Source organism: Engraulis encrasicolus, chromosome 19, assembly GCF_034702125.1.
Source record: "Engraulis encrasicolus isolate BLACKSEA-1 chromosome 19, IST_EnEncr_1.0, whole genome shotgun sequence".
NCBI classification, from domain to species: Eukaryota; Metazoa; Chordata; class Actinopteri; order Clupeiformes; family Engraulidae; genus Engraulis; species Engraulis encrasicolus.
The window spans coordinates 16,452,506-16,480,005 of record NC_085875.1 but is presented as its reverse complement, the minus strand read 5'-3'; the positions used below and the strand labels follow the sequence as shown (position 1 = coordinate 16,480,005).

At 44.7% G+C, this 27,500-nt stretch overlaps 1 protein-coding gene across 2 annotated transcripts in view; it reads left to right on the top strand.

The window, feature by feature from the left end:
* psen1 (presenilin 1) overlaps positions 1–27,500 on the top strand; it is a 46,679-nt gene that overhangs the window by 17,612 nt on the left and 1,567 nt on the right. Inside the window, exons 6-11 of one of the 2 annotated variants that reach the window (XM_063183699.1) lie at positions 2,770–2,837; positions 5,067–5,287; positions 13,024–13,122; positions 14,754–14,846; positions 21,227–21,415; positions 25,501–25,619. In XM_063183699.1, the coding sequence (XP_063039769.1) occupies positions 2,770–2,837; positions 5,067–5,287; positions 13,024–13,122; positions 14,754–14,846; positions 21,227–21,415; positions 25,501–25,619 (789 nt within the window). Of the gene's footprint in view, positions 1–2,769; positions 2,838–5,066; positions 5,288–13,023; positions 13,123–14,753; positions 14,847–21,226; positions 21,416–24,880; positions 25,266–25,500; positions 25,620–27,500 lie in introns of those variants that run through there. The other variant, XM_063183700.1, reaches the window with a different exon arrangement.

The following is a 27,500-nucleotide window of genomic DNA, read 5'->3' as shown; positions in this document are numbered from 1 at the left end:
CATTCTAGTTGTAACAGTATTACAAAGGTAAACAAGTAAGACAGGCTTGTAATGGGAATAAAAAAGTAAGTGATCTGGATCGAAATTAGCAGTGTCAAATTAGCACCAGTCAACTATCATTTCAGTTGGCAGGTGGTCCCTGAACATTTTTGGGGGACAATGTGGTCCTCGGGGTATACCAGTGTTTCTGAAACTTTTTCAGACCAAGGGGCCACCATAAATGCTGAAGTAGAGTTCTCAACGGGTCGGGTCAGCCCGACAAACCCGACGGGCCCTTTGGGTTCGGGCCGGGTTCGGGTCGAAAATATAAGCATATGGCTCGGGTCGGTTCGGTCCGCGGGCTCAATCTTTTCCGCCCAGTGAAAAAAAAAAATCAGTTCTGCTGTTTACCGTGAATCATGGCGAATTTCCCCTTGATGGGTCAGTAAAGCTAGACCTATCTATCTAAATATATGTAGGCCTGCGTAACGAAGGTCTGGCAGGCTGCTGCATGCAACCTTGCACGCAGTGCTTAATTTGTAAATCACTACCAGAACGCAAAACAAACATCACATCACAGCGATGATGAGTTGGAAAGAGGTCCCGGAACGCACAGAAAAACTACATTGGCTACAATTACGCAAACTAATAAAAACGGGAAAAAAGTTCTTAGATGCAATTTTAACGATATTGAGTCCCATGTCAGCTCATGGAACCATAGCCTACTTTTGTTTCTTAATACAAGGGACGGTTGGCAATCCAATGACTATTTTAAACAACAGCATAGGCCTATTAAATGCTGTAATGACAACAACCAATATTTTTAGTTTGATCGCTAACTTTATTGCTTAGTAGTCTCAGCAAATGCAGTGCATGGGAATTATGTTTTCCCCATGAGGTGAAACGAAACCGAAGCGGTCTTCTACATAGGCTATAGGCTACTAGAAAGGACAGTGGCTTTCCAATTCGGTTATCCTTTCCCCGTATTCACACAACGTTGGCATATGCGTATTAAACGTTAAATCCACGCTTTGTTGGCGACTTTGTTGCATATAATTTGGATAATCCGCATGTGCTGTTGCGATATGCCACTTCACTATTTAAATGGCTCGTGCACTGATGGTAAGCGAGCGGCAGCGAAGGTGCCGGTAGACTTGGCTTTTCACACTGACTGTCTAATCGCGCTGCGGTCTGGTTGAAAATCCCCTCAGTAAATGTTTTATTTTGAGCGTGAATGAAATATCACCTTGTCTTTGCTGTTTTCGTGCTCAAATTGACTTGTAACCAACTGTCGGGTCTTGGGAGGGCAGGAAACACGCGCACACACATGCGGAGCGCTCGCCAGCCGAGGAAGATCTCATCCTCTCACCTAGGCTATCTGTCTTATTTGCTACATGGCTGATCAATGCACCAACCGTAGCCCAGGTGCCACTAGAAATTAGTATGTCCAAAAACTTGTGTGCCGACCAAAATTTTATGAAAGTTTTAAACAATGTTTGGCACAGCCAGGCTTTCCATCTCATCCACGCATATGAACAAACAAGGAGGGAGGGGCAACTTCACGTAGCCTACATTTAATCAGATACATGGGGTGGAAATGTAGTAAGCCTACATTTAGACGTCAAAACAAAAGGTGGATAGATTGTTGTTGCCGTGAAGAGGCTATTGAAATCGCGCTGTGGATGATTCTGCTTAAATAGCAAGAACGTTTCCCCATTTCATATTATGTTTCTATTGTGGAAAATATCTTTTCACTAGGTTTTTAAGTGGGTTATGCAATTTACTGCACATAAGTGCACTTAAAGACCCACCACAACCCGTCATTCTCCATAGGATAACGTGGGGAAACTCGACCCCCGACTTCGGGCCTCGAGCCGGGTTCGGTTATAATTCTAGTGATGTGTCGGGTAACATCGGGCTCGGGCTTTAAAAGCCACGGGCCGGGTAGGGTCGGGTTGACATTTTCAGGCCCGTTGAGAACTCTATGCTGAAGCCAGAAAGTTCTAAAGATAATCAATTGCTGCGTTTTTAAGTCGTTTTCCACTTCATGAAAACTGTGGTGGGTAAATGAATTTGTTAAGGAGCCATAAGTTTAGTGTTTCAATATTTTTCGTGTTGATTTTCACACAATGAATTGCCTAAAATGGCGAATGATTAAACTGGAATCTATGTTTTGCTTGTTTGCTTGAAACTGCCTATTGTGTGATTGTCCAGTTCTTGTATGTTGAAACTGAATATACCGGTAGTAAGATTCTCCAGTTCTTAAAATCCTATGTGTACTGTGTATAGAAATGTAATGTTAAAAAAAATACATTTGTTGTTGGCCTCTGTCTTTGGAAACTCAAAAATGTATTAAAGGGACACTTTGTGAGATTTGTAGTTGTATTTCCAGAATTCATGCTACCCATTCAATAATGTTACCTTTTTCGTGAATACTTATCACTGCCATCAAAAATACATTTTTTCATACATGAAAAGGGGGATCTTCTCCATGGTTCGCCATTTTGAATTTCCAGAAATAGCCATTTTTAGCTGCAAAAATGACTGTACTTGGGCCATACTAGAAAATGTTAATTTATTACTAAGTAAACTTTCATGAAAAGATCAAATTTGGCAATAGGCAACACATTTTCAATGAGCAGCATAGTTGCAGTACCTTTTTTTTGACCATTTCCTGCACAGTGTCCCTTTCATTTTAAAGCACAAGTTATTGGAAGAATATTGTCATTTTCTCATGTTTGTAGAGACACTATTTTGAACAGGACTGTATGTGTGTCTATGTCTCGGCAGGTGATCCATGGCTGGCTGTTCATCTCCTCCCTGCTCCTGCTCTTCTTCTTCTCCTTCATCTATCTGGGGTGAGTAGCTCTGTAGCAAGGAGCAGTATGGCCCGTGTACATCGGGCGCTACCTACGCGACCCAGGTAGCTGGGGTGGTTGAAGAAGTTTCGCCATGAATTTGTTTTATTCGCTCTGGACGCTGCACTGACATGTTTGATTCAGCTAATCACATAACGGCTCTGTCTTGACAGCCTGGGACATTCCTCGATATGAACGTTCCAATGGTTTTCGCCGAACCGCGTCACAGCAAATTCGCTTAAGATTAGCTTGAGTTTAATCGTCAAAATTCACCCTGGTCGCTCAAGAAGCTTCGCTCCTGGCGAATTCGCTCTGGTAGCTTTATTCGCCTTCCCTCCATAGAGAAACAATGAATTCCGCCGCGCAGGTCACTTAGTTCGCCTTCGATGTACACAGGGCTGTAGAGTTGGCCCCACTGGGTCTTGAGCCCAGACCTTCTGGGGTACCAAACTGGGCCCCTGATTGGCTATGTAGGGAAGGGGAGTAGAGTTGCCCCACCGGGTCACAAACCCTGACCTTCTAAATTCTGGGGTGAGTGGCCTTGTAGGAACGGGGAGTAGAGTTGCTGAACAGGGTCTCAAAGCCATACTATCAGTGGTACCAAACTGACTGCTACACCAAAGAGCCAGGCGCATACACAGCCCTAGTGATGGTCACTCCATCACAGTCCCTCTGCTGTCATAGTGTCCTGCTGTCCTCACTGTCATACAATCCAAAATGTTCCCTCACTCATACAGTGTGAATGAGCAAAGAGACCTGAAACGCCACTGACCAGTATGGTCCCTAAAATCATAGATGTGACGGTTATATTTAATGTTTGCCATTTAATAGGAACAAAAACATGAAAACAAATCCTGAAAAAAACTAAACACTTAAAATCAATTTCTGTATCGACATTAAGTTTTAATTGAATGAAACTGCTGCCTCCATGAAGATGGCATGAGCATTTGCAATAGGAGAACGGTAATACAAATGAAAACAGGAATGCTGGCCCTGCCGTGTCCAACCGGTAGGGCACTCGTCTACCATGCGGCTGACCTGGGTTCAATTCCTGGCCTGGGTCCTTTGCCGACCCCTCCCCATCTCTCATCTCCCCATTCACTTCCTGTCCACCTCTCACACTGACTGTCCTGTCAAATAATGTCGAAAAAGACCAAAAAACAGAAAGCAACAATGCTTACACCTTCTCCCTCCTCTCCCTCCTCCTCCTCCTCCTCCTCCACCACCTCTGCTCTGTTCCCCCAGGGAGGTGAAGCATATTTTAACTTGCTCTGCACTGAGAATGAAAAGGCAGCAGTTGTTCAAGAAAGATACTGTTTTTGATATTTTTAATAAGGTCCCACCTTTTAAAGGTTTTGAATTTTTTGGAATGTATTGATGTTAAGAAGCGTATTTAGTCTCTTCATTTATACAGTTGTGTTTCCTTTTTTTAAAAAATGTGATGTAATGTTTTTTTCTCTATCTGTATTGGCCATGATATAGCCATAGCTGCTGAAATGGCAATGAATGTAATCAATCAATCAATCAATCCCCAGGGAGGTGTTCAAGACGTACAACGTGGCGATGGACTACTCCACCTCTCACACTGACTGTCCTGTCAAATAATGTCGAAAAAGACCCAAAAACAAGAAAGCCGGAATGCTTACACCTTCTCCCTTCTCTCCCTCCACTCCTCCTCCTCCTCCTCCTCCTCCTCCTGCTCTGTTCTAGAGCATGACACAGGAGTGGATTTTCACTCCCGTCCCATCCCGGTTCCAGAAAAAAAATCCCATCCCGTCCCATCCCGGACTGGAGTAAAAGAAACAAATCCCATCCCGTCCACTCCTGAAAAGAATGTTTCCCAATCCTGCCCACTCCCACTCAAAATCAATCCCACTCCCGTTTCATAAAAAAACGAGGCTTTTTTTAATGAAAAAATAAGCGAGCATTCCCGCTCTCGTTCATTTTTATTCCCGCTCCTGCCTGCTCCCATTGATCTTTATTCCCGCTCCTGCGCACTCCCGTTCATCTTTGAATTTTGACTCCCAATTTGGACCCACGGGAATTCCCGAAAAATGTCATCCTCTACTCTGTTCCCCAGGGAAGTGTTCAAGACGTACAACGTGGCGATGGACTACAAATAATGTCGAAAAAAAAAACCAAAACAAGAAAGCCGAAATGCTTACACCTTCTCCCTTCTCTCCCTCCACTCCTCCTCCTCCTCCTCCTCCTCACTCCTCTGTTCCCCAGGGAGGTGTTCAAGACGTACAACGTGGCGATGGACTACATCACGCTGGCGGTGATCGTGTGGAACTACGGCGTGGTGGGCATGATCTGCATCCACTGGAAGGGGCCCCTGCTGCTGCAGCAGGCCTACCTCATCATGATCTCCGCCCTCATGGCCCTCGTCTTCATCAAGTTCCTGCCCGAGTGGACCGCCTGGCTCATCCTGGCCGTCATCTCCGTATACGGTAAGAGTAGTGTAATGGTGCAGTTAGGGCTGGGCGATATGGAAAAAAACAATATCACGATATGGATTACTTTATATCACGACAACGATATATATCACGATAGCACAATTACATACATTTTCATTTATTCTCCTTATTTGCTCTTTATTTTTTAATGTCGCAAAACAACCTTTCTTTAAAATGGATCTTTTTATTCTGGCTCATCCTGGCAGTCATCTCCGTATACGGTAAGAGTAGTGTGGTGGTGGTGCAGTAAACGCACAGGGCTGATGGTATTCAGGCTCCAAACTGTGGGCTGTGACCCCTAAGGGAGCTGCATAGGTGCTGCAGGAGGGCTGCATACACTTTGCAAAGAAAAGCACAGTTTAGCATGATTCTATAAACCGGTTACTAATAGTACTGACTTGTACAGGGGTGATAGTATTCAGGCTCCATGCCTGATTTCAGGCTTGACAGAGTTTGCAAAAATAAAAACATTGATGACAATTAGCCATTAGGTTATTCTTATCTCAGAAAGTGTTACAGGTTAAGGGTTTTCTTCTACTATCAGGCTTGAATAATGGTCATACACAGGTTATTAAAATGCTGAATAATGTGTCAAAATAGGCTTACGTTACGTCACTATGCAGTATCTTGTCGTCGTCGTTGTTAGAGCAGGGGGAAAAGTTCAGGCTCAGGATTTTTTTTTCACCATCACCCCTGAACGCAGACATACAGTAGATCGGACTAGCTAGTGATGATGACATTTGTTGTGAAATGACGTTATTTCCATTTTAGGCCGTTTGGCAGTCCCTCCAGTTTTTCGCGATTCAGCGATCGCGTGGATTCATGCAAATTCAATGATATTCCGCATAATTTCACGATGCCACGTAATTCCTGTAAAGCCGCATTTTTTTGAGTTAGAGTTTATTGATTTATATTTTCGTCAAAAAAATAAAAATGTGACTACAATACCACCGGAGACGAAAACCAATACGAAGCATTTTTGTTAATATGTCACTGAAACATTGAAAAAGAATTGCCTGCTATTTCGGAAGTCGCGACCCTCATCTCAGCTGTTCCGCGTCTCTCCTCCCCTCCCTCACACTACACACAGGCTGCACACCCATGACCTTTTTTTTAACAGCAGTAGCCTACTTTTCAGTGCAATCCTGGGTGGGAAAAGTATTGTTGCCCATTTATCCATGACGAAGAAGTGTATGCATTCATGAAATAGTGGCGGTACTGTCGCACAGTAGCAAACATCTTACGTTAGGCTACATTTTTGCGGAACTTCTCCACTCTCCCCTGTCGCTTTCATGAGCATGCTACCCGACGGTCGTTGTCTGATCTTTTTTCAATGTTCGCTAATGTTTGTAATTTAAGGGTCTATGTCTATGCGTAGGCACAAGCCTTCTGATAACAATCACTGTAGTGCCGATCGCAAAGGTTTCGGAAGTGTGGAGTTTTGCAACTTGTTTCAGTCAAGGACACCGAGATAGGAAGTGAACGGCCCTTCCACGCTTTCACTGTGTCATTGCAATAAAGTCTTGCGAATCCATGCAACTATGCACACAACCATGTCAACGAGAGCGTGTATGCCATCACAACTTTGCATCAAGCAAATAATATGCAACAGCTTGCAATACGAGCACGAGAGAGAGAGAGAGAGAGAGAGAGAGAGAGACGCGTCTTCTAACAGGTGACATTGTAACGCTTGCATACAGCCTGGCTACTGTACCCCGCGACGCTCTTCATTAGGCTAGTGGTAGGCTATACCCACAAGTATTTTTTCATAACGCGCTGTCCCGTTTCCCCCCGAAGTCGTTCTAAAATAGGCCTATCGACAGAGATTTATGAGTGTCGCGGTCATGACTTTTTTATATTTACACATTAGGCTATATTTACACATTGGACGCACTGGCTGATAAGACGCTCTGACAGTTTTTGACAATATTTTATTATTCTATTATAGGCCTATAGGAAGTGTGTTTCTGAATCTCTCTCTCTTTTGTCTTAAGCCTGCTTAGACTGATTGTGGTTTTCAGTTACCAAAAAAACCCAGAAAGGGATGCAAAATCTTTGCAAAAAATGAGAAAATGCCGCAAAATCTTTGCAAAAAATGAGAAAATGCCGCCACAAAATCAGGCATTTTGACCGCAAAAATCACAAAATCCCAGTGCAAAATCCTGGAGGGACTGGTTTGGAGGTCGGGGTGCGCACATCTAGGTGCCAGACAAAAGTGGTAGACGGTGTGATGATGTGGTCTGCACACTGGGCATTGGCTCCAAAAATATAAACTTTATTTCTTAATACAAACGGCAACATTTCGATCCACCAGTGGGATCTTCCTCCGGTATTTCTATTTTGGAACATTTTGGGAAATTGACATTTTTCATACCTGCAAACTCGTCACCTTTTGGTGACAGTCACCTTTTTTTCTTTGACGAGTTTGCAGGTCTGATTTTTGTATTTGGTATTTAGGAACATTTTGGGAAATTTACATTTTTGTATTGGGCCTTGCATTGGATCGCTTTTCAAAATGCATGTTTGAAAGTATGTTCACAAAATACTTGGAATGGCAAAAATTCACGCATAGATGACCGGATGTATGAACAGCCACTTCCAATAATAAAATGCAAAAGTACATAAATAGCGCCAGCGGAGTCATTTTACAACGAAACTCTTTAAATGAGTGGGCCTTCATCTCCATATTCGGTTAGTAGCAGGGATGGGGTAGAAAAACATTATTGATTAGGAAGGCTATTGAGATGCAGGAAGAGTAGACTGAGACCTCATCATGATCAGCGCCCTCCCTCATGGCCCTCGTCTTCATTCATCAAGTTCCTGCCCGAGTGCACCGTGTGTACTTTCCAAACGCTTACACTGTTGTTGTTGATGTTTGGCGGCCGATCGATCAGGGGCATCTCTAATTAACATGCATCTCACATACTTTTTTACATTCAAGGCTCTTTTCGGTCTGTGTGTGAGGGGAGCAGGAAACAGGTGGGCACACAAGGAGATATTTGTAGTTTCTATTTCTTTGGATAGAGACACGTCAGACACATGCATGAGCATGCGCGTGCACACACACACACACACACACACACACACACACACACACACACACACACACACACACACAGAGTATTCAGGAATTCCACTCTTCTGTGCTATTGGCATTGTGCAGTTGCCCATACAAACGAAACTGGAACCGCTTGGCCACAAAGTTTCAAAATGAAAGCACTCCTTCCACCGCAAGTTCCAGCAAGGTTCCAACAAAGAATGCCCAAAGGATTCTTAGAATCTTTTTAGATCTTCTGCTTTAGCCACCACAGCATTACCCACACCACACGTGCAAAGCGCAGGGCCAACCCGGAAAAGTGTCTCTCTTTTCGTTTGGACGTATGACGGTTTGAGCACTGTGTTGATTTACGACTTTGATGGCTCCGAGGGAGTGAAATATATATATAGCTGTGGTTGGTTGGGTGTTCCTGAAGACCCCCCCTTGGGGAGTAGGCTACAAGGGTTGGGTAAGCCGACCTCCCCGTGTTGAAACGTCTCCGGCAGGAAGAAGGCCCGAGGCGAGGGTGTTTCTGCTTGCCAGGGCGGCCTAGCTCAGAACTCGGAATTAGGTTTTGAAGACTTTTATGCCAGGTTCCAGGAAGATAAACTTGGGAAGGCTTGTTTTGTGCTTTCATCAGAGACAGTCTATGTGGGAAACCGAGAAAATCTTTGATTTCATTCCCAGGAAGCTGTTTGGTTGGTTTACGCAGAATTCTAGAAACAATTATCCAATCTTCTGTGGAGTAAGTAAGCTGGGCTGACGGTCCAACAGTACGTTAGGTGGTCAGAAGACAGACAGATTCACTCTCCTCTTTGTTTTGGGGCATTGTATTTGGGCAGGCCATTGACAATAGAGACAGGAAATGGTCACGGGGGGAGAGATTGGGAGGGTGGAGGGGTGACCATCCCCATGGGGGCTTGCATGCCCAGTCATAGACGGTTGCCTGCCTTAGTGTGCTGCGCTGTGCCACAGCACCTCTGAAACTGAACTAGGGTCAAAGACGTCTTTGCCATTCAGTGTTACGGACACCTTCCGCCGACTGTAACAGCAAAAAAACATGATTTTTAAATTGTTTCAAGTGAATGGATGACAGCTGAGGCTTTCATGAATTCCCTGTAACAATAAATCAATAAAAAGAGTCATGTTTTTTCCAGTTACAGTCAGCAGAAGGCATCCGTTACACTGAATGACGATGCCATTTTGCACGTCTTTGACCCACTACTATTCTCTGTTAAGTAGCCTTTGGAAAAAAGTCACACCATGGTGTGCAAGTGATGGCCAAACTCAAGTGAACTGACTCGATTAAGTGAAGAAGCGCATCTCCCCATCCCCAGGGGTGAGTGAACTTTGCGCTGGGCGCGCCACTGCATTGTAAAGTGCTCTGCTAGCAAGTGTGTGTCATCTTCAAAGTGTCGTGTTGTTCCACATCTAGTGTGATGAATATCGCTTAAGGCTTACATTCTGGCAGACGTTTCAGACTCGTACACTTGATTGCAGGAAGAGAGATGATGAATAACCATGCGTCACACATACACACATACACACACACACACACACACACACACACACACACACACACACACACACACACACACACACACACACACACACACACACACACACACACACGCATGCACACAGATGCGTAAATATCAGAAAAGGGGGAAACATGTTCCTTCAAGCAGGACAAGTAGTCACAGCCGCCCGGGAGGATATGTTTGCAAGGGAAGGATGCTGGGGGATAAACAGAAACAGGAAAGGGCTATATGTTTGAAGAGAGGAGACACTTGCCGACTAGGCTGGCCTCGGGTTGCAAGGGCAACTTCAGATGTCCTGTCCCCAAGTCTGGCCACTCTACTGATGTAGACTTCCTCTTAGAACACAATGAGTGTCTCCTCAGCTTTGGGCACAATGTCAGTGAGCGACATTGTGTGTGTGTGTGTATGTGTATGCGTGTGCGTGTGCGTGGTGATTTATATTTAGATGACATCTCAGTGCGGAAAGCCCAGCTGTGGGACATCAGTAGACGGCACTTTGTCTCTGACACACACAGACACACACAGACACACACAGACACACACAGACACACACAGACACACACAGACACACACAGACACACACACAGACACACACACACACACACACACACACACAGACACACACAGACACACACAGACACACACAGACACACACAGACACACACAGACACACACAGACACACACACAGACACACACAGACACACACACAGACACACACACAGAGACACACACAGAGACACACACAGAGACACACACAGAGACACACACAGAGACACACACAGACACAGACACAGACACAGACACAGACACAGACACAGACACACACACAGACACAGACACAGACACACACACAGACACACACACAGACACACACACAGACACACACACAGACACACACACAGACACAGACACACACACACACACAGACACAGACACAGACACAGACACACACACACACACACACACACACACACGCAAAGCAAAAGCCCTGGCCTACCATCAGTTCTTCCTTGATGTATTGTTTGTTTGGGAGATTTAGAGGGTTTCCCATTTTTCCTCTCTTTTTTCCCCCCTCTGTTTGACTCAGTTTACAAGTTGAGGCTGACTCTCTTTGTTATGTGGCTGGAGGAACATGTTTTTGTAATGCATGTTGATGACCACCGGCTGCCAAGCCAAAACAAATGGCAACAGCATTTAAATAAATATCGCACCATGTGCTCCGTCTTCAGAATCCGAAACTACCGCATTAAGTAATACACACACCAGGTGGCTCAGCGGGTACAACTTGTGAAACTTGGGCACTACATGAATCCAGCGTGTCCATTGCAGTGTATTTAGAAGCTTGAAATGTTTTTTGAAGCAGGTGGGAGAGAGAGATGGGAAGTAGGGGTTGTGAAATGACCCAGAATGGATTCGAACCGGTGTCCACATGGGCAATATTGCCCTTTATTGGACGGTGCATTAGTGAAATTTTCTTAAAATAATTTTGAGTGTAGTGCTACTACACTGACTCATTGTCCTCTTCCTTACCGACCAGTCATCAGCCCCTTATTAGATGTCTCGTCCCTCCCAAATCTTTTGGCGGCGTTTTGCAATAAGCACATGTCATGTCACATTGTTAGGGCATCAGACTTGTAACCCAAAGGTTGCCGGTTCGACTCCCGACCCGTCAGGTTCTCCCCCATCCTCCTCCATGACTGAGGTACCCTGAGCATGGTACCGTCCCGCCGCACTGCTCCCTAAGGGGTGCCATTGGGGGCTGCCCCCTTGCACAGATGAGGCATAAAATGCAATTTAGTTGTGTGCAGTGTGCAGTAAACACTTGTGTGCTGTGGAGTGCTGTGTCACAATGACATTGGGAGTTGGAGTTTCCCAGGTGGGCTTAAAAAAAATGTCATAATGCATGTTAAAGGTGGTCCAACATGGGTGGTCCGTTTTGTTAGACAGAGGTCAGTGTCTCCATACAGTGAATTTTGGTAAAAGCTGAATTTGATGATGGCATCTAATTTCATAATACTATGTCTTTATCTGTTTCCTCATCCTTTTACTGTGTCATTGCCTTGGCCACAGTCTATTATCTTCCTTTAATGATGTCTGCACACCTCCGGCTATAGCAGGGGTGTCAAACTCGTAGACGTGAAGACGTAAAGCTAGGCAAAAAACACGTTCCCATCATATGTACTCAAACTATACTGCAATGTGCTAGTAAGGGCCTACACACTTATCTGGACCGACTCATAATTCATTTGATTCACACAATTTTGCCTTTAAGTCATATTTTCCATATATTAATGTGTATGTGGGCCAACTGTAATACACATTTGAAATGATCAGCCAAATAAAATGGCTCCGCGGGCCAAATTTGCCCCCCGGGCCTGAGTTTGACATCCCTGGGCTATAGCTTAGCATGATTTCATTTTATCCTGCAGATATTTGTTCACTAATTCACTATTAACCCTTTCGTGCAGAGGGTCTGTTATAACCGTATTGTCACCAATATTGTAATGGCTCAGTCTGTTACTTGCGATTCTTGGTAATGTCATAGCAATGTTGTTATGATCTACTTTAAAAGGACAAAAGTTTACTGCACACTTGTTTGACTTCATGCTCTTTTATTCAGAGTGAACAGTGAATTTCGCCTCTGTGCGTCATCAGGTTCGCTCAGGCATGAGTTGTTATGATCTAGTTAAGCTTTGTCAGGAAATTTAGTGAAGAAGCTCACCAGCGATCTCATCTGCATGAAAGGGCTACCTGTCTCCTTCACCCGAACTGTGTTCAAAAGGGCAATTTGATACTGATTAGGGATGCAAATTATCGATTAATTCATTAATCATTAGTTGATAGCCTTATCGATCGATTTAGGATTAATTGATAAGCAGCGTTTTCCCTCCGAAATCTCAATGTTTCTCGAAAAAAAACCTACTAAATCGAAACATTTTAATTAAAAATTGAGATAAAATACCACATTTAAATTAATTCTGTTTCAATTCTTCAACATGCCCATTTCACCTGGGTCTCCAGTCAGTTTAATTGTCGATTAATTGTGATAAATGTTTTTTAATCGATTAACACATTGATCGATTAAAGTCGATTAATCGTTTTCATCCCTAATACTGATGTTCCCATGTGTTTCTGTCTTCCATCTGTGTAGATCTGTTGGCGGTGCTGTGCCCCAAAGGGCCTCTGCGTATCCTGGTGGAGACGGCGCAGGAGAGGAATGAAGCCATCTTCCCCGGCCTCATATACTCTTGTATGTGGAGTGTGGCGCACGCACGCACGCACGCTCTCTCACTCACTCACTCACTCACTCACTCACTCACTCACGCGCACACGCACACGCACACGCACACGCACACTCGCCCGCTAGCTCTCACACTCACTTGCTCGCTAGCTCTCGCTCTCTCTCTCTCTCTCTCTCTCTCTCTCTCTCTCTCTCTCTCTCTCTCTCTCTCTCTCTCTCTCTCTCTCTCTCTCTCTCTCTCTCTCTCTCTCTCTCTCTCTCTCTCTCTCTCTCTCTCTCTCCTAATGTGCTCCTCCAAGTGGAGTGTAACACGCATGCACTCTTTTTTTCACCCTAATCTACTCCTGTAAGTGTCCTCTGTTATACAGTATACATGCATGCTTATTTGGACTACTCCTTATACCCCACATCTCCTCCAGGAACTGTAATGTACTGTAGTGTATAGTGGTGTCAACAATGATCGATTCGGCGATCCAATCCAATGCGGGGCATGTACGATCCAGGATCGATGCAGCAATTTTTTTTAAAAGTTTCAATTACTTCCGTGGATATTTCGAGAGCAAAGGAATGTTAAATTGAATAAAAGTACTTCAAAGCATTGCAAGACTGATACAGACTGATCCAGACTGATCCAGAAAACAGCCAATAAATTGTTGCTCAGTATCTGACTACTTGTATTGCCTCATCATGACTGATGAAACATTTGCTTTGCTTTCAGTAGAAATGTAATGCATTGCAATTGTTGAATTGAATCGGATCGCATCGATTCCCATAGAATCGAATCGGATCGCTACCTCCCAAATCGTGATCGAATCGGATTGTGAGGGCAGTGCCGATCCACGCCACTAGTAGTGTACATCCTTATTTGACCTTCACACAGTGCTCCTCTTGCCCTAATCTACTCCTACTAGGCGTGTACTATGCATGCGTAATTGCTTAATATGCTTAAGCAGTGTCTAGTGGCCCAATTTTCCATTTCCTTCTTCTCTCACTTTCCCTCTCTCCCCTCTAAGTGTCTATACGTGCTTATTTGGGGCCACATATAGCACTCTTTTAACCCTCATCTCTTTGAGTGTATCGTACATGCTTATTTGGTTTGCATATAGCTCTCTCCTTTTTCCATTCTCTCTCTCTCTCTCTCTCTCTCTCTCTCTCTCTGTCTCTCTCTCTCTCTCTCTCTCTCTCTCTCTCTCTCTCTCTCTCTCCACACACACACACCCTCCCCCCTGTTGTTCCCATTGCTTTTTTCAATGTCTTTCTCTTTATCTTTTTCCCTCTCCCTTCTTTTGATTTTGTCTTTTTTCTGTCCATCTTTTCCTTCCTCATTCTCACTTTCCCCTCTGTCACTTTCTCTATCTTAGTGCTGGCACTGAGCACATAGCAGCAGTAGAGTCGTAGTCAAGTGTTCTTGCTAAACTGCCCACTTATGGAGCATGATGGGCCTCTTAAGACTTCAACAAAAACATGTTTTTTGGGGTATTGCATGTGTTGTAAAAACGTCCCGTTTTAACTTGAGCAAAGGAATTTTGTGTTGTGCTGCATTTCTAAAGCGTGGTTTATGTTGTTTGTTCTGTTCTGTTCTGTTCTAACATGGTATTGTCCTGTGTGTGTGTGTGTGTGTGTCTGTGGTGTTCCGCCAGCAACCATGGTATGGCTGGTGGGTATGGCCGACAACGTGGAGACCAAGAATAATTCCAGCTCCACGCCCTCCTCCCAGCAGACCGACAGCCAGGGTGAGTGCAGCTCTGCTGGGCCGTGCTGCTGGGCTGTGCTGTGCTGACCAGGCAGCCCAGCCTGGAGCTCAAACACAAACACACAAGCCAACATCAACAACAATATGGAAAATGCACACAGCATGGGTAGAGTACAGTACACAAGCATGTGTTCTCTGGGCATGCACAATATGTAGCGTGGGATGCTGCATCCTTTGATTAACTGAGCCAGACGGCGGACCCACAAACACGTATGCCGACATGCACAACACTATGGACACTTTAAATACATACATATATATATATATGTTGTTTTTTTATGGTTTTATGGGCTTTATGTGATTTTATTGATTACAGGACAATATAGGGTATGACAGGAAGTGAGTGGGACCCTCCACAAGGGTTAGGCAGGGCTGATAGTATCCAGGCCCCATGCCTGATTTCAGGCTTGACAGAGTTTGCAAAAATAAAAACATTGATAACAATTAACCATTAGGTTATTCTTATCTCAGAAAGTGTTACAGGTTCAGGGTTTCCTTCTTCTATCAGGCTTGAATAATGGTCATACACAGGCTATTAAATGTTTGAATAATGTATCAAAATAGGCCTTCGTTACGTCACTATTTTTTCACCATCACCCCTGGTTAGGTTTAGGCCAAATGTGGGGGGGCTTAGCGTGCTGTGCCACAGAGCCAACCTCATGTACCTTGTATGGGTACACACAAGCACATGTTCTCTGTCCTTAGCCTGTCCCCTCCTACATGGGCGCATGGAGCCTTGTCTTTAGACCAGGAGCTCCCAACCTTTTCCAACTTGGGGCCCACTCGAAATTGTCACAAATGTTCGGGGCCCACCTCTGACCCGATTACGAATACAACTCACATAAATCAGCAGCAACACACACCAAAATGAGATTATAATTTTTAGAATATTATTTCAAGGCCCACTTGGTATACCTTCAGGGCCCACCAGGGCCCATAGGTTTAAAATCACTGCTTTAGACCATCTACTAACTACATAGAGACTGATGAGACGGGTAGCCCACGTGCACAAGCCAGCATTGAAAACAGTATGGAAAATGCATGCAGCTTGCAGCACGTGTTCGCTGTTCTCAGCCTGCCCTCGTCAACATGGGCACACAAAAAAACCCAAAATGGTACTCTTCATCTTTTAATTAACTGAGCAAAGCAAGCAGGACTGCATACACAAAAACACACAAGGCAGCATGCACAACAGTATGGACATTGTATGGGTACACACAAGCACGTGTTGTCTGTCCTTAGCCTGAACCCCCCACACCCCCCCCCTTTCAACATGGGCATGGCATTGGACATCATCATCTTTAGCATAGAAACGGACGATGCAGCCAGCCCGAAGCACAAATACAATCAAAAGCCAACATCAGCACCACAGCATGAAAACTGCACGAGTGCACACAGGTTCCTACACCACTGTGGGCACACAGAAACGCAACATGGCCAAATATGAGCACACTAGAACATTGCGTGGGTCGTCATCATTACAGTGAGTAGCTGCAGCACATGAATTGACCCCACTGGGCATCCCCGCTAAGAAACAAAAAGCCAACGTGCACTACAACATGGGCACACTAAAACACATGCCACCCGTTCTCAGAGCCGTGTTTGCATACAAGCGCCTGTTCCCCCACCCCCCAACGTGGGCCCACAAGCAGGGCCGCTGACAGCTTTGGCCAGGCCCGGGACAAAATCAACTCAATGGGCCCCCGACACAATAAATATGATCTAATGAGGACCCAATTCTGGGCCCCCTCTCTCCCTGGGCCCGCGAGAACTGACCCCTTTGTCCCCCTTTGTCGGCCTCCCTGCCCACAAGAACTCACTGTAATATAGCACTCGTCTTCATTCTTAGACTAACTAAATTCACCACAGGATGTGAGCTGACCCAGACAGCACCCACTGCATAACAAGGAGCAGCCACAAACATGGTGCCCGCCCCCCCAGTGTGGGCACACAACAACATGGCATTTTGGGGTGGGCGCTCCGTCATTTTTTAGACTGTCTGACTGCAACATGTGAACTGTAGCACCTTGTCCACACATGCTGTGTTGGCACAGCTCAAGCAAGACAGCCAGGACACACAAAATATCAGCTCAGGCTAACAGCCAGGGCACATGAGCATGTGGGTGGATGAAAATGCACTGCTGCCTGCCACACAGACACACACACACAGACACACAGACACACAGACACACAGACACACAGACACACAGACACACAGACACACAGACACACAGACACACAGACACACAGACACACAGACACACAGACACACAGACACACAGACACACACACACACAGACACACACACACACACACACACACACACCTGTAAAGATGTTCGTCAGTATTCTTCTAGGCCTGGGCAAAAAATCGATGTGATTTTAAAATCGAGTTTGAAAGTCAAATCGATTTGTTTTTTGAGAAATCGCGTTATACGATTTTATTTTTAATCATCTGTCAGTTTATGTATCCAAGCGCACAGCGCATTGCATTACGTTCACCACTTGGCGAGGACGTAGGCTGTCTACCTCTGTGTCTCCTCCCCCATTACATGCACAAACAAACGTGGTGAGTGAAATGGTTTGACAGAAATATAGTGAAACGGGCGAGGAATAGCCTACGGGCTCCTGTTCAAAAAAAGGTGACACGACCTCCTATCGTTTTGCCAATGATGCCAAACAACCTACCACTTTGTAAATTGTGAATGACAGTGTTGTCATAACGTAAGCTGTACGTCTAGCAGCCGGACTACAGGCATGTTTGAATATTTGAAACGAAAACATCTCGCGGAGAAAATGCTAAACACACTACTCTACCCCTACCAAAACAGTGGAGCAAGGTGGAAAGCAGTCACGGATGCAATTAGCCTAGAACTACCTACTACGATATGCCTCCAATTTATTCGGCAGAGAAGAGAGGTTTTCAACATGCTTAAAGTTTTGGATGCGCTGCTTCCTCGTCTGTATAATCCTAACCAACATGTGAGTTGAAAGGAATATCTCTCCCTCCCTCTCTCGCTCACACACACACACACCCAACACCCGGAGCAATCGGTCTCTCTCGCGCGCTCTCTCTCCCCCTCTCTCTAAAGCCCTACTCGGACGGGACTAGTTAGGAGACTTGTGGTAAAGTAATAATAACCGCGTCTGAACGCGACATGTCAGTAAAGATAGCGGCGATATCGGTAAACTTCGCCGAGAGTTTTACCACCTGTTAGGGCCAAAACATACCAAGGCGGAACGGAACGGTACCGGGACGAACGCGGTCTTTCTGCCAGTTTTGCCCGGCATGTTTTTCTCTGCCTTTCACACTGACAGCGTCGGCGTGCGCGGCCAGTCCTATTCAAAACCCTCCCCACAGCCAGCCCCTTAAGCAGTCCGGAGAAATTACCAGCTGTATTTTACAGTGCGAATGCGCTGATGTCTGATTAAATGCATGAAACGCGATATCTACTCTACTCAGGCTTGCAAACGTTACCGTCTTGAAGTAAGCATTGTTTTAGGGTGTTGCTCCAAAATGTTTTCTCTGTGTTAACGCAGCAATGTTCAGATGCATCGACATGTATTTAGACGCATTACTATGGGCTCTGATGGGAAACCAGCAGGTAATTGCTAAATTTGTTCATCTGGGATAAGAGCCTCCATACATCTGCACTATAATGCATCATTAATATATTGTGGGGATGGATGGCACGTGACGACAAATCTCAACAGTGCCTGAGGGTTTACCCCTCACGTTTTTGTTCTTTCTCTGAGATGTTTCAATGTAATCCCAATTGGTCATTTCTATTAGCAATGTTCTGAGATAAAATTACATTAGGCTATCTTGGCCTGGAATTCCCAAACTTTACTATGAGCGCTCCACATACAGGTAGATTCCAGTCAAGCCCCCCTGACATGGGACATGCCACACTATTTTTTTTTTTCTCTGCACCCAGTTTCACACCTTGATAAAGTTTGTGTATTCCTAAGACCATTCGGGTACTACAGGAAGCACAATACATAAATATTGTAAAGAACAAAATTATTCCACTGGTATTTAAGCCTATTTTTGGTTTATTTAGGCTATTATAAAACCATATTTTCCCTGCCAATCTGCCACGGCCCCCCTGGCATCCTCTCACGGCCCCCCAGGTGTCCCCAGGCCCCACTTTGAAAAACCCTGCTATAGGCTACCTCATGTCCATATAAACTGGTCCAGTCCGAGTAGACTTCAATCACACATACCAGAGGCACCGCCACACAAACAGAGCCTACTTCTCTCTCTGTCTCTGTCTCTCTCTCTGTCTCTCTGTCTCTGTCTCTCTCTCTCTCTCTCTCTCTCTCTCTCTCTCTCTCTCTCACACACAGAACCACGTAGGGGCCTTTTTTTTTGGGGGGGGGGGTATTGAATCGAATCGTGAATCGAGTTTGTTAATGAAAAAATCTAGATTTTTTTTTCAGGGTGAATCGCCCAGCCCTATATTCTTCTACGGTTTCCAACATAATTTGGTGTGTTGATTTACTTCTATCAGTTTGAAAGGCAATATTGAATTGGCTCCGTCTCTTCCTTGCATGGGCTTTAGCTGTGCCAGGGTCAATGACGTTTTTGTAGTAGTAGATTTCGGGGCCGTGCAACCACCTATAATACCACTATTATATGAATTTTATAATGTCTTTTGTTTTTGGATTATCTAAGGAGCATAGTCAATGCATGCACATTTCCAATTACTAATTACCTCCGCCAATGAGGTTATGTTTTCGGTCGCGTTGGTTGGTCTGTCTGTTTGTTTGTTTGTCTGTTTGTTAGCAGGATGACTCAAAAAAGTTATGGACGGATTTGGATGAAACTCTGTGGAGTTGTTGGAAACGACAAAAAGAACAAGTCATACAATTTTGGTGGTAATCCGGATCACAAACCGGAGCCAGGATTTAAAAAGATTCTTCATTGCTAGCCTAGCAATCTAGACGCCCCTAGGGACAGGGATAATTTTGACATTCCTGCTTCTAACTCCACAAAAAGAAAGCAGGAAGAATTCAAATACAAATAGGGTTTACCATAGTCAAGTGTTCTATCAAACAGCTTCCTTGGAGGAGGTCTGCACTCTCTGAGTGCATTACTAATTAATTCATGGGCTTTTGCTGTGGTTGCACCACCTGACGTCTGCTACTTAAAAAAAGCATCATTGACCCACGAAGGAAAAGTTAGCCAGTCGTCTCTCCATAACTCGGATGATGAGAGAAAGTTACGTTTCCAGTCTGTGGCGAGCCCAGAGAGATGAAGCCGACTTGGTGGTGTTTTAAGCGGCACTTGAACGACCTCTAGTAGCCGTTTATAAATAGTGACCGCGCTGTACCTGTAATGCTGCTAATGAGCGTTACGGGGTCGGCTGCTCTCTTCAGCATCAGCTGATTCTGCCTTGTCCTTTTTACCTTGTCCGCCTGCCTGGTGTTGTTTACCTGACCTTGTATTTACCTTTCGACTTCTCGACACCACTGCCCCCCGTGTCTGTGCCTTTTAGGGATGTCAACAATTAATCGATTAATCTTTACTTTGGTTGATTTAAAATGTTACTCGATTAAAAAAAAGAAAAATGCAATTAATCGCCAACTCATTGACATGGGGCTTCACAGTGGATTGAGTCTGCCTCTTGTAAAGTGGAGGAGACACGCTCACGCAATCGCCTAATGATTGATACAGTTTTTAACATAGATGAGTGAATGAAGCGAAGGACGGCACTCTTCAAATGTTTGTGTGTCTCTTCTTGCCACCCTGTGACTGTCCCTACCACCCTCCCCTCAGTCCACATATCTGTGTCTCTGCCACCCTTTGACTGTCCCTACCACCCTCCCCTTAGTCCACATCAGTGTTAATTTTGTCAGCTTTTTTTTATTTAGTCTTAGTCACAATGACGAAAATCAATGTTAGTCTTAGTCATATTTTAGTCATTGCCTTCCCAATTTAGTCTTAGTCTTTGTCTAAATGACGAAAATCAATTTTAGTCTTAGTCAGTTTTTAGTAATTTTAGTCATTTTAGTCAAAACTGTACATACGGTAATAAAACATCTCAACACACAGCTTCTCTTTTTAACACATTGATTGTACAGAATAACCCTTTTCCGCACACTGCTTCTCTTTTTAACATATACAGTATAACACTGTGCAGAATGAAACTTCTTCACACACTGGTTTTCTTTTTCTCTATTTTATTTAACACCGGTGTTAATTTAGTCAGGTTTTAGTCATTGCCGCTTCCCAATTTAGTCTTAGTCTTAGTCTAAATGACGAAAATCAAAAAAGGGCTTTGACGAAATATTTTAGTCATAGTCATGGTTGACAAAATTAACATTGGTCCGCATCTCTTGTGTCTGACTCCTGCAGCGGTGCCGATGACGCCGACGGGCCAACAGCAGCAGCAGCAGCAGCTGAGCGAGGACGACGGGGGCTTCACGCACGACTGGGTGGGGAATCAGGAGCAGCAGCTGGGCCCTCTGCAGTCCACGGAGGAGACGCGGCGGCAGATCCAGCAGATGCCCTCCGCACGCCCCCCGCCCGACGACGAGGAAGAGAGTGAGTGTTGTGACTAGGGATGCAAATTATCGATTCATTCATTAATCATCAGTTGATAGCCTTATCGATCGACTTACGATTAATTGATAAGCGGTGTTTTCCCCCCGAAATCTCAATGTTTCTCGAAAAAAAAAACTACTAAATCTAAAAATGTCAATGAAATATTGACATAAAATACCACATTTAAATTCATTCTATTTCAATTCTTTAATCCAAAGGTGATTTAAATATTCCCACTATTCACACCCCTCTTCACACACACTCTTCACATACCCATTTCACCTGGGTCTCTTGTCAGTTGAATTGTCGATTAATTGTGATTTATGTTTTTTAATCGATTAGCGCATTGATCGATTAAAGTCGATTAATCATTTGCATCCCTAATTGTGACCGGTTGTTTGGTCGGTTGGTCGGTCGGACAGTCGGTCACTTTGTCTTTCCTTTCTTTGCCCGTCTGTCTGTCCGTCTCTCTCTCTGCCTGTCGGCCGGCCGGTTTGTCCTTCTGCCTGACTCCATCTGTCAGTCCCTATATGTATCTGTTTGTCTGTCTGTCTTGGTCATTTTGTTTGTCTCTCTGTTGGTCTATCTAGGTCTGTCTTTATATTCATTTACTTCTATTTAGGAAGATCACTCTTGGATATAATACCTAATCATACCTAATTTTGGGCCTAAGATTACTGTATTTCAGAATGGTAGCGAGAGAAAAATAAGCTTGCACATCTCGCCCCAAAACCCAAGAGCGCCATTTTTTTCCCAGGAAGAAAAGGAAGTGAAAAGTGCTCACTGGTTAGAGCTGGAAGGGATAACTTGTCTTTTGGGGTTGTGCGGACGGGCCCATAAGGCTGAGTGGACAGACTGCCAGTGCTGAGGATGCAGAGTCATGCATGCACGAGTGTTGTTACCGGGTGTTTGGAACCCTGCGGTGCCAAGCAAGCGTTCTGGAACATTATGCTCCCAACTGCACTGCCCAGGGGTCCGTTTCTGGATTCTTGTCGTTGCTAACCGTCTTAAGACAGTCTTATCGTGCCCTTGGATTTAGTGGTGAGCGTCGCTGTCGAGAGAGAGTTCAGTCGCTCTTACGAAGGACTTTGCTAACGACAATCGCAAAGACGCTTTCGAGAAACGGACCCCAGTTCCATTCCATTGCTATTTATTTTGGTTGCACTTCAGGAAGGAGACAACACTCTGTAGATTATGCGCTAAGCGTTTTATCCATTCGTCCATTCATTAAAGCACTTGGGACTTCTCAAAAGACTATCTATGACTGTAAAATATTGTCGTAATCAGATGAATAAATAACTAGTACAGGTCAATGATTTCTTGTAAATGGATGCATAAGCAATACATTCCATTTGCCACTTTAACTTGCTCTCATCTGCGCCTTCATCACATGAAAAATGGCCCATCCATGCAGATTCATTTAAAAAATCCAACAGCTTGCTCTTAGTTTGCTTCTCAGTTACAATAGCAGTTACATTTCTTGAAGTTTGAATTCGGAAGGAAACCTCACACAATAATATTAACCCAGTCCGATCAAACTTAAAAGGCAATTTCAGAAAATGCCTCTCTTCTCTCTGCCTCCCTCTCTCTTTGTGAAACAAAGACTCTTTATTTATTTATTTATCAAGCCTGCTTAGGGAGTCCTGATGCTTCTGCTGCCTCTGCAACACGTGTGAGTTGCATTGGGACCCAGCGACCAAAATTAGGCAGAGACAGACAGTTATCACATCCTCGACTCTGTCTCCCAGGCTGTCGGCTATTCCGCCTTTAAAAAAAAAAAATCTCCTCCCGAACTCTCTTGTCACACTGTACCTTTCATCATTCACTGCTTTTGAGGTATTTTTATGGCTTATTTTTTTTTTGGCACAGCCTGAAGCGTGTGTGTATGTGTGTGAGTGTGTGTGTGTGTGTGTGTGCGCTGGTGCTGGTGCTCATGCATGAGTGCGTGTGTGTGTGTGTGTTTGTTGTGGTGTGGCGGCCGTGCGTTTTCGCTGCAGGCACGCGTCGGCAGGCACGCCGTTTTCCGAACATAAAGAACGTTTAAAAAAAGGAGCAGCAACCGGCAACTTAGCGGGCAGAGGAGAGGAGAGGAGAATAGAGGAGAGGAGAGGAGAGGATGAAAAAGGGCGTTGTTAAATAAAGCCACTTGATTAGGGCATCAAAATCAGCCGTGCTAATTACTAGGCCCGGCCCCGGCGTCCCTCTCACCACTTTCATCTGCCAGTGCAGTCCCCGCCTGCCGGCGTCCACAACAAAACACTGCCCCCAGCATAACTCAGCACTGTGTGTTTGTGTGTTTGTGTGTGTGTGTGTGTGTGTGTGTGTGTGTGTGTGCAAAGTTCACCTCACTACTTTCATCTGTCATTGCAGCCGCCGCCTGCACTGCACTACGCAGCCCCCGTTAAACACAGTCCCCATACTAGTGTTGCCAGATTGGGCTGTTTCCCACCCAATTGGGCTGCTTAGGATAGCCGTGTGCGGGTAAAAATGGCATTTAGCAGAAAAACCCGCCCAATTTTTGCCATAGAAATCAATAGAATTGGGTGGGATTTTGTGCTTCTAGGTGGGTTTTGAGCATTTTTTTGGGCTGCCTCATCTGGCAACCCTGCCCCACACCACAGTTTATTCAGTAATTAAGGAGATATATGTTGCCCTGCTGTGGAGGGTTAACGAAGAGGTTTTCAGTTCTGTGTGTGTGTGTGTGTGTGTGTGTGTGTGTGTGTGTGTGTGTGTGTGTGTGTGTGTGTGTGTGTGTGTGTGTGTGTGCGCGTGCTTGTGGGCATGCATGTGTATGTGTCTGTATGCGCGTGGGTGTGTTTTGAATGTGTGAGACACTTGTGGATTTTTGTAAAAACATGCCTGTATGTTTACGTAACGCATGCATGTGTATGTAACCTGTATGTTTTTGTATGTGTAGGTGTTTGTTTGTGTGCTTAACACGTCTGTGTTTCCATGTGTGCGTAATGTGTAGCGTCTTACGTGTCCCCACACGTTTTTGTATGTGTTACACCAGTGTTTCACAACCTTTTTTGTCTCGCGTACCCCCTAAGCCTTTTCGTTGTGCCATGATTACCCCAACAATCATGTTCTATATTGCTCTCTCGATCCTAATGTGACTGTTACATTGCATTACATTAGGCTACTGCTATGTTCCATGCATTTGTTAAAATTACATTTTTCCAAGTACCCCCTGCAGTGTGCTCGCGTTCCCCTAGTGGTACACGTACCCCTGGTTGGGAAACACTGTGCTACATGGCTGTGTTGCTGTGTTTCCATGTGTGTCTGTTAGGGGGTGGGCGATGCGCATATCGTGTGATGTCGTAACTGTTGTTTGATCGAGTATTCAAATACGATTGACAAAAAAACCCAATGAATCGCTTGACGAAACGCTTCACACTATCTGTGAAGAGTGCGGTGTCATCCAAGTCTGTGTGTGTTTGTAACCTGACTGTGTGTGTGTTGTAGGGGGTGTAAAGCTGGTCCTGGGAGACTTCATCTTCTAGATCAGCAGTTCCCAAACTTTTCCCCCTGCGCACCCCCTTGTACATTTTAATGTGGTTTGCGCACCCCCTAAGAGTATGTTTGCACTATGGGATAGCAAGTCACTGCACATTATGCAGAGTAATTTTGGAGAATCCTCATTCCCAATAAACCCAATATTTTTTTCTGCCGTCATTACAATGGAACTTGTTACATGACAATATAAACTACACTATGAATTGTACTTCCAATGGACCCTTCCAGCATACAATTCACCATACAATTAAAAACTACTTATTGTTCATTAATGCTGTTTAAAAACACACATATCCACCATTACTCTATTCATTTCGTGCACCCCCTTATGGAAGGCTGCGCACCCCCAGGGGTGCATGCACCCCAGTTTGGGAAACCCTGTTCTAGATCAAAGTTCTGTATGTGTGTGTGTGTGTGTGTGTGTGTGTGTGTGTGTGTGTGTGTGTGTGTGTGTGTGTGTGTGTGTGTGTGTGTGTGTGTGTGTGTGTGTGTGTGTGTGTGTGTGTGTGTGTGTGTGTGTGTGTGTGTGTATAACTGACTTGTTTTGTGTGTGTGTGTGTGTGTTGCAGGGGGTGTAAAGCTGGGCCTGGGAGACTTCATCTTCTACAGCATGCTGGTGGGGAAGGCTTCTGCTACGGCCCACGGGGACTGGAACACCACGCTGGCCTGCTTCGTAGCCATCCTCATCGTAAGTTTTTAACTTAAGCCTCGCCTTCACACACGTCGTTGCTAGTTACTCGCTCAGCGAATGAAGTCTAGGGATGCACAATGTATCGGCCAGATGTATCGGTATCGGCCGATATTTGACATTTCTCAACACATCGGACATCGGTCCGATGGGTAAAACTGGGCTGATGTTAACGCTTTTGTTTTTTTTATATGTTACGGTTCTAAAAGATTGGACTTGACGGTGAGTTTCATTGTTTGTCTTCTAGTTTGTCTCTATTTTTTATCTAATTTTATCACAGGGAGTTAAAAAGTGTTTTTGGAAATAAGACGACATTCAAAAATTCAGTTTGTTTGCATCATTGTCAGTCTGTATTAAATGTTATCTCTTTTAAAAAACAAACAAACATCGGTATCGGTTTATATCGGTTATCGCCCAAAACTGCAATATCGATATCGGTATCGGCCGAAATTTTTCACATCGTGCATCCCTAATGAAGTCAATAGAATGTCTGTGTTCCAGCGAGACGCGGAGACGAGTAGTGTACAAGCGATGTGATGTGGGCGGACCCCGAGGTGAAAATGTTTTGATTTCGAGCGAGGCGAGTGAGTGAGTCTAATTGGAATGCAGAGTTTGATACTTCTCGCCTGTGCATTGGCAGTTAAAGCCGCGGGAACGTTTAGCGAACTTTCCATGAGAGAGTGGCGAGGAGGCGAGCGAGCGAGAAGCTAGTAAATAGCAGCGACGTGTGTGAACGTAGCTTTAAGCACAGGTGTGCATGCCTGTGTTCTTTGTTTGTGTCTTTATCCTGACTGTAAGTCTACAGTTTGTGTGTGTGCATGTGCTTGCACGCATAGTACTTCTGCTTTGCCATTCTGATTCTAAATCATTGTGTGTGTCTTTGTGGATTGGTACCATGTGTATGTTTGTAATTGTCCAAGTGTGTGCTTTGTGGCCATCCCAATTGTACAGCAAGTGTTTGTACGGTATCTATGTCAACTGGTGTTTGTTTGTGTGGGGGTGCCTGGCTATGTGCGTGCCATCCTTTGCCATTTTGACTGTGTGTGTGTGTGTGTGTGTGTGTGTGTGTGTGTGTGTGTGTGTGTGTGTGTGTGTGTGTGTGTGTGTGTGTGTGTGTGTGTGTGTGTGTGTGTGTGTGTGTGTGTGTGTGTGTGTGTGTGCGCGTGTGCGCGTGTGTGCGTGCGCGCGCGTGCACGCTTTGTGTGTGTGTGTGTATGCGTGCACGCTTTCTGTGTGTGTGCTTTGTGTGTGGTGTGTGTCAGCTCCTTCTCTCTACAAACACTCCCACCTCCCATCTCCGCCCTGGCACCAAACCCTAAACCCCTCTGTCATTCTCACATCAACACCAACACGCAACTCATTCTCACATGAGTGGTAAACTGTTGGTTTTTCTCAGAATAGGAAGAAAACCTTATAATATATGGCTTGTACAGCCGGGGAAAGAAAGCATCTCAAAAATACAAGTTTTTGGGGGTTTTTTTTGTTTGGTTTTTTTTTGGAAAGGAAGATTCCCATATATGTACGTACATCCCCCATCCTTCCTTCTCTCCCTCCAGCAACGTATAAAACATTATGCAATTTAAAGGGACACTGTGTGAGATTTTGAGTTGTTTATTTCCAGATTTCATGCTGCCCATTCACTAATTTTCATGAATACTTACCACCAGCATCAAATTCTAAGTATTCATTATGACTGGAAAAATTACACTTTTCATACATGAATAGGGGGATCTTCTCCATGGTCCGCCATTTTGAATTTCCAAAAATAGCAATTTTTAGCTGCAAAAATGACTGTACTTGGACCATACTAGAAAATATTTGTTTATTACTTAGTAAACTTTCATGTAAAGATCAAATTTGGCAATAGGCAGCCCAGTTTCA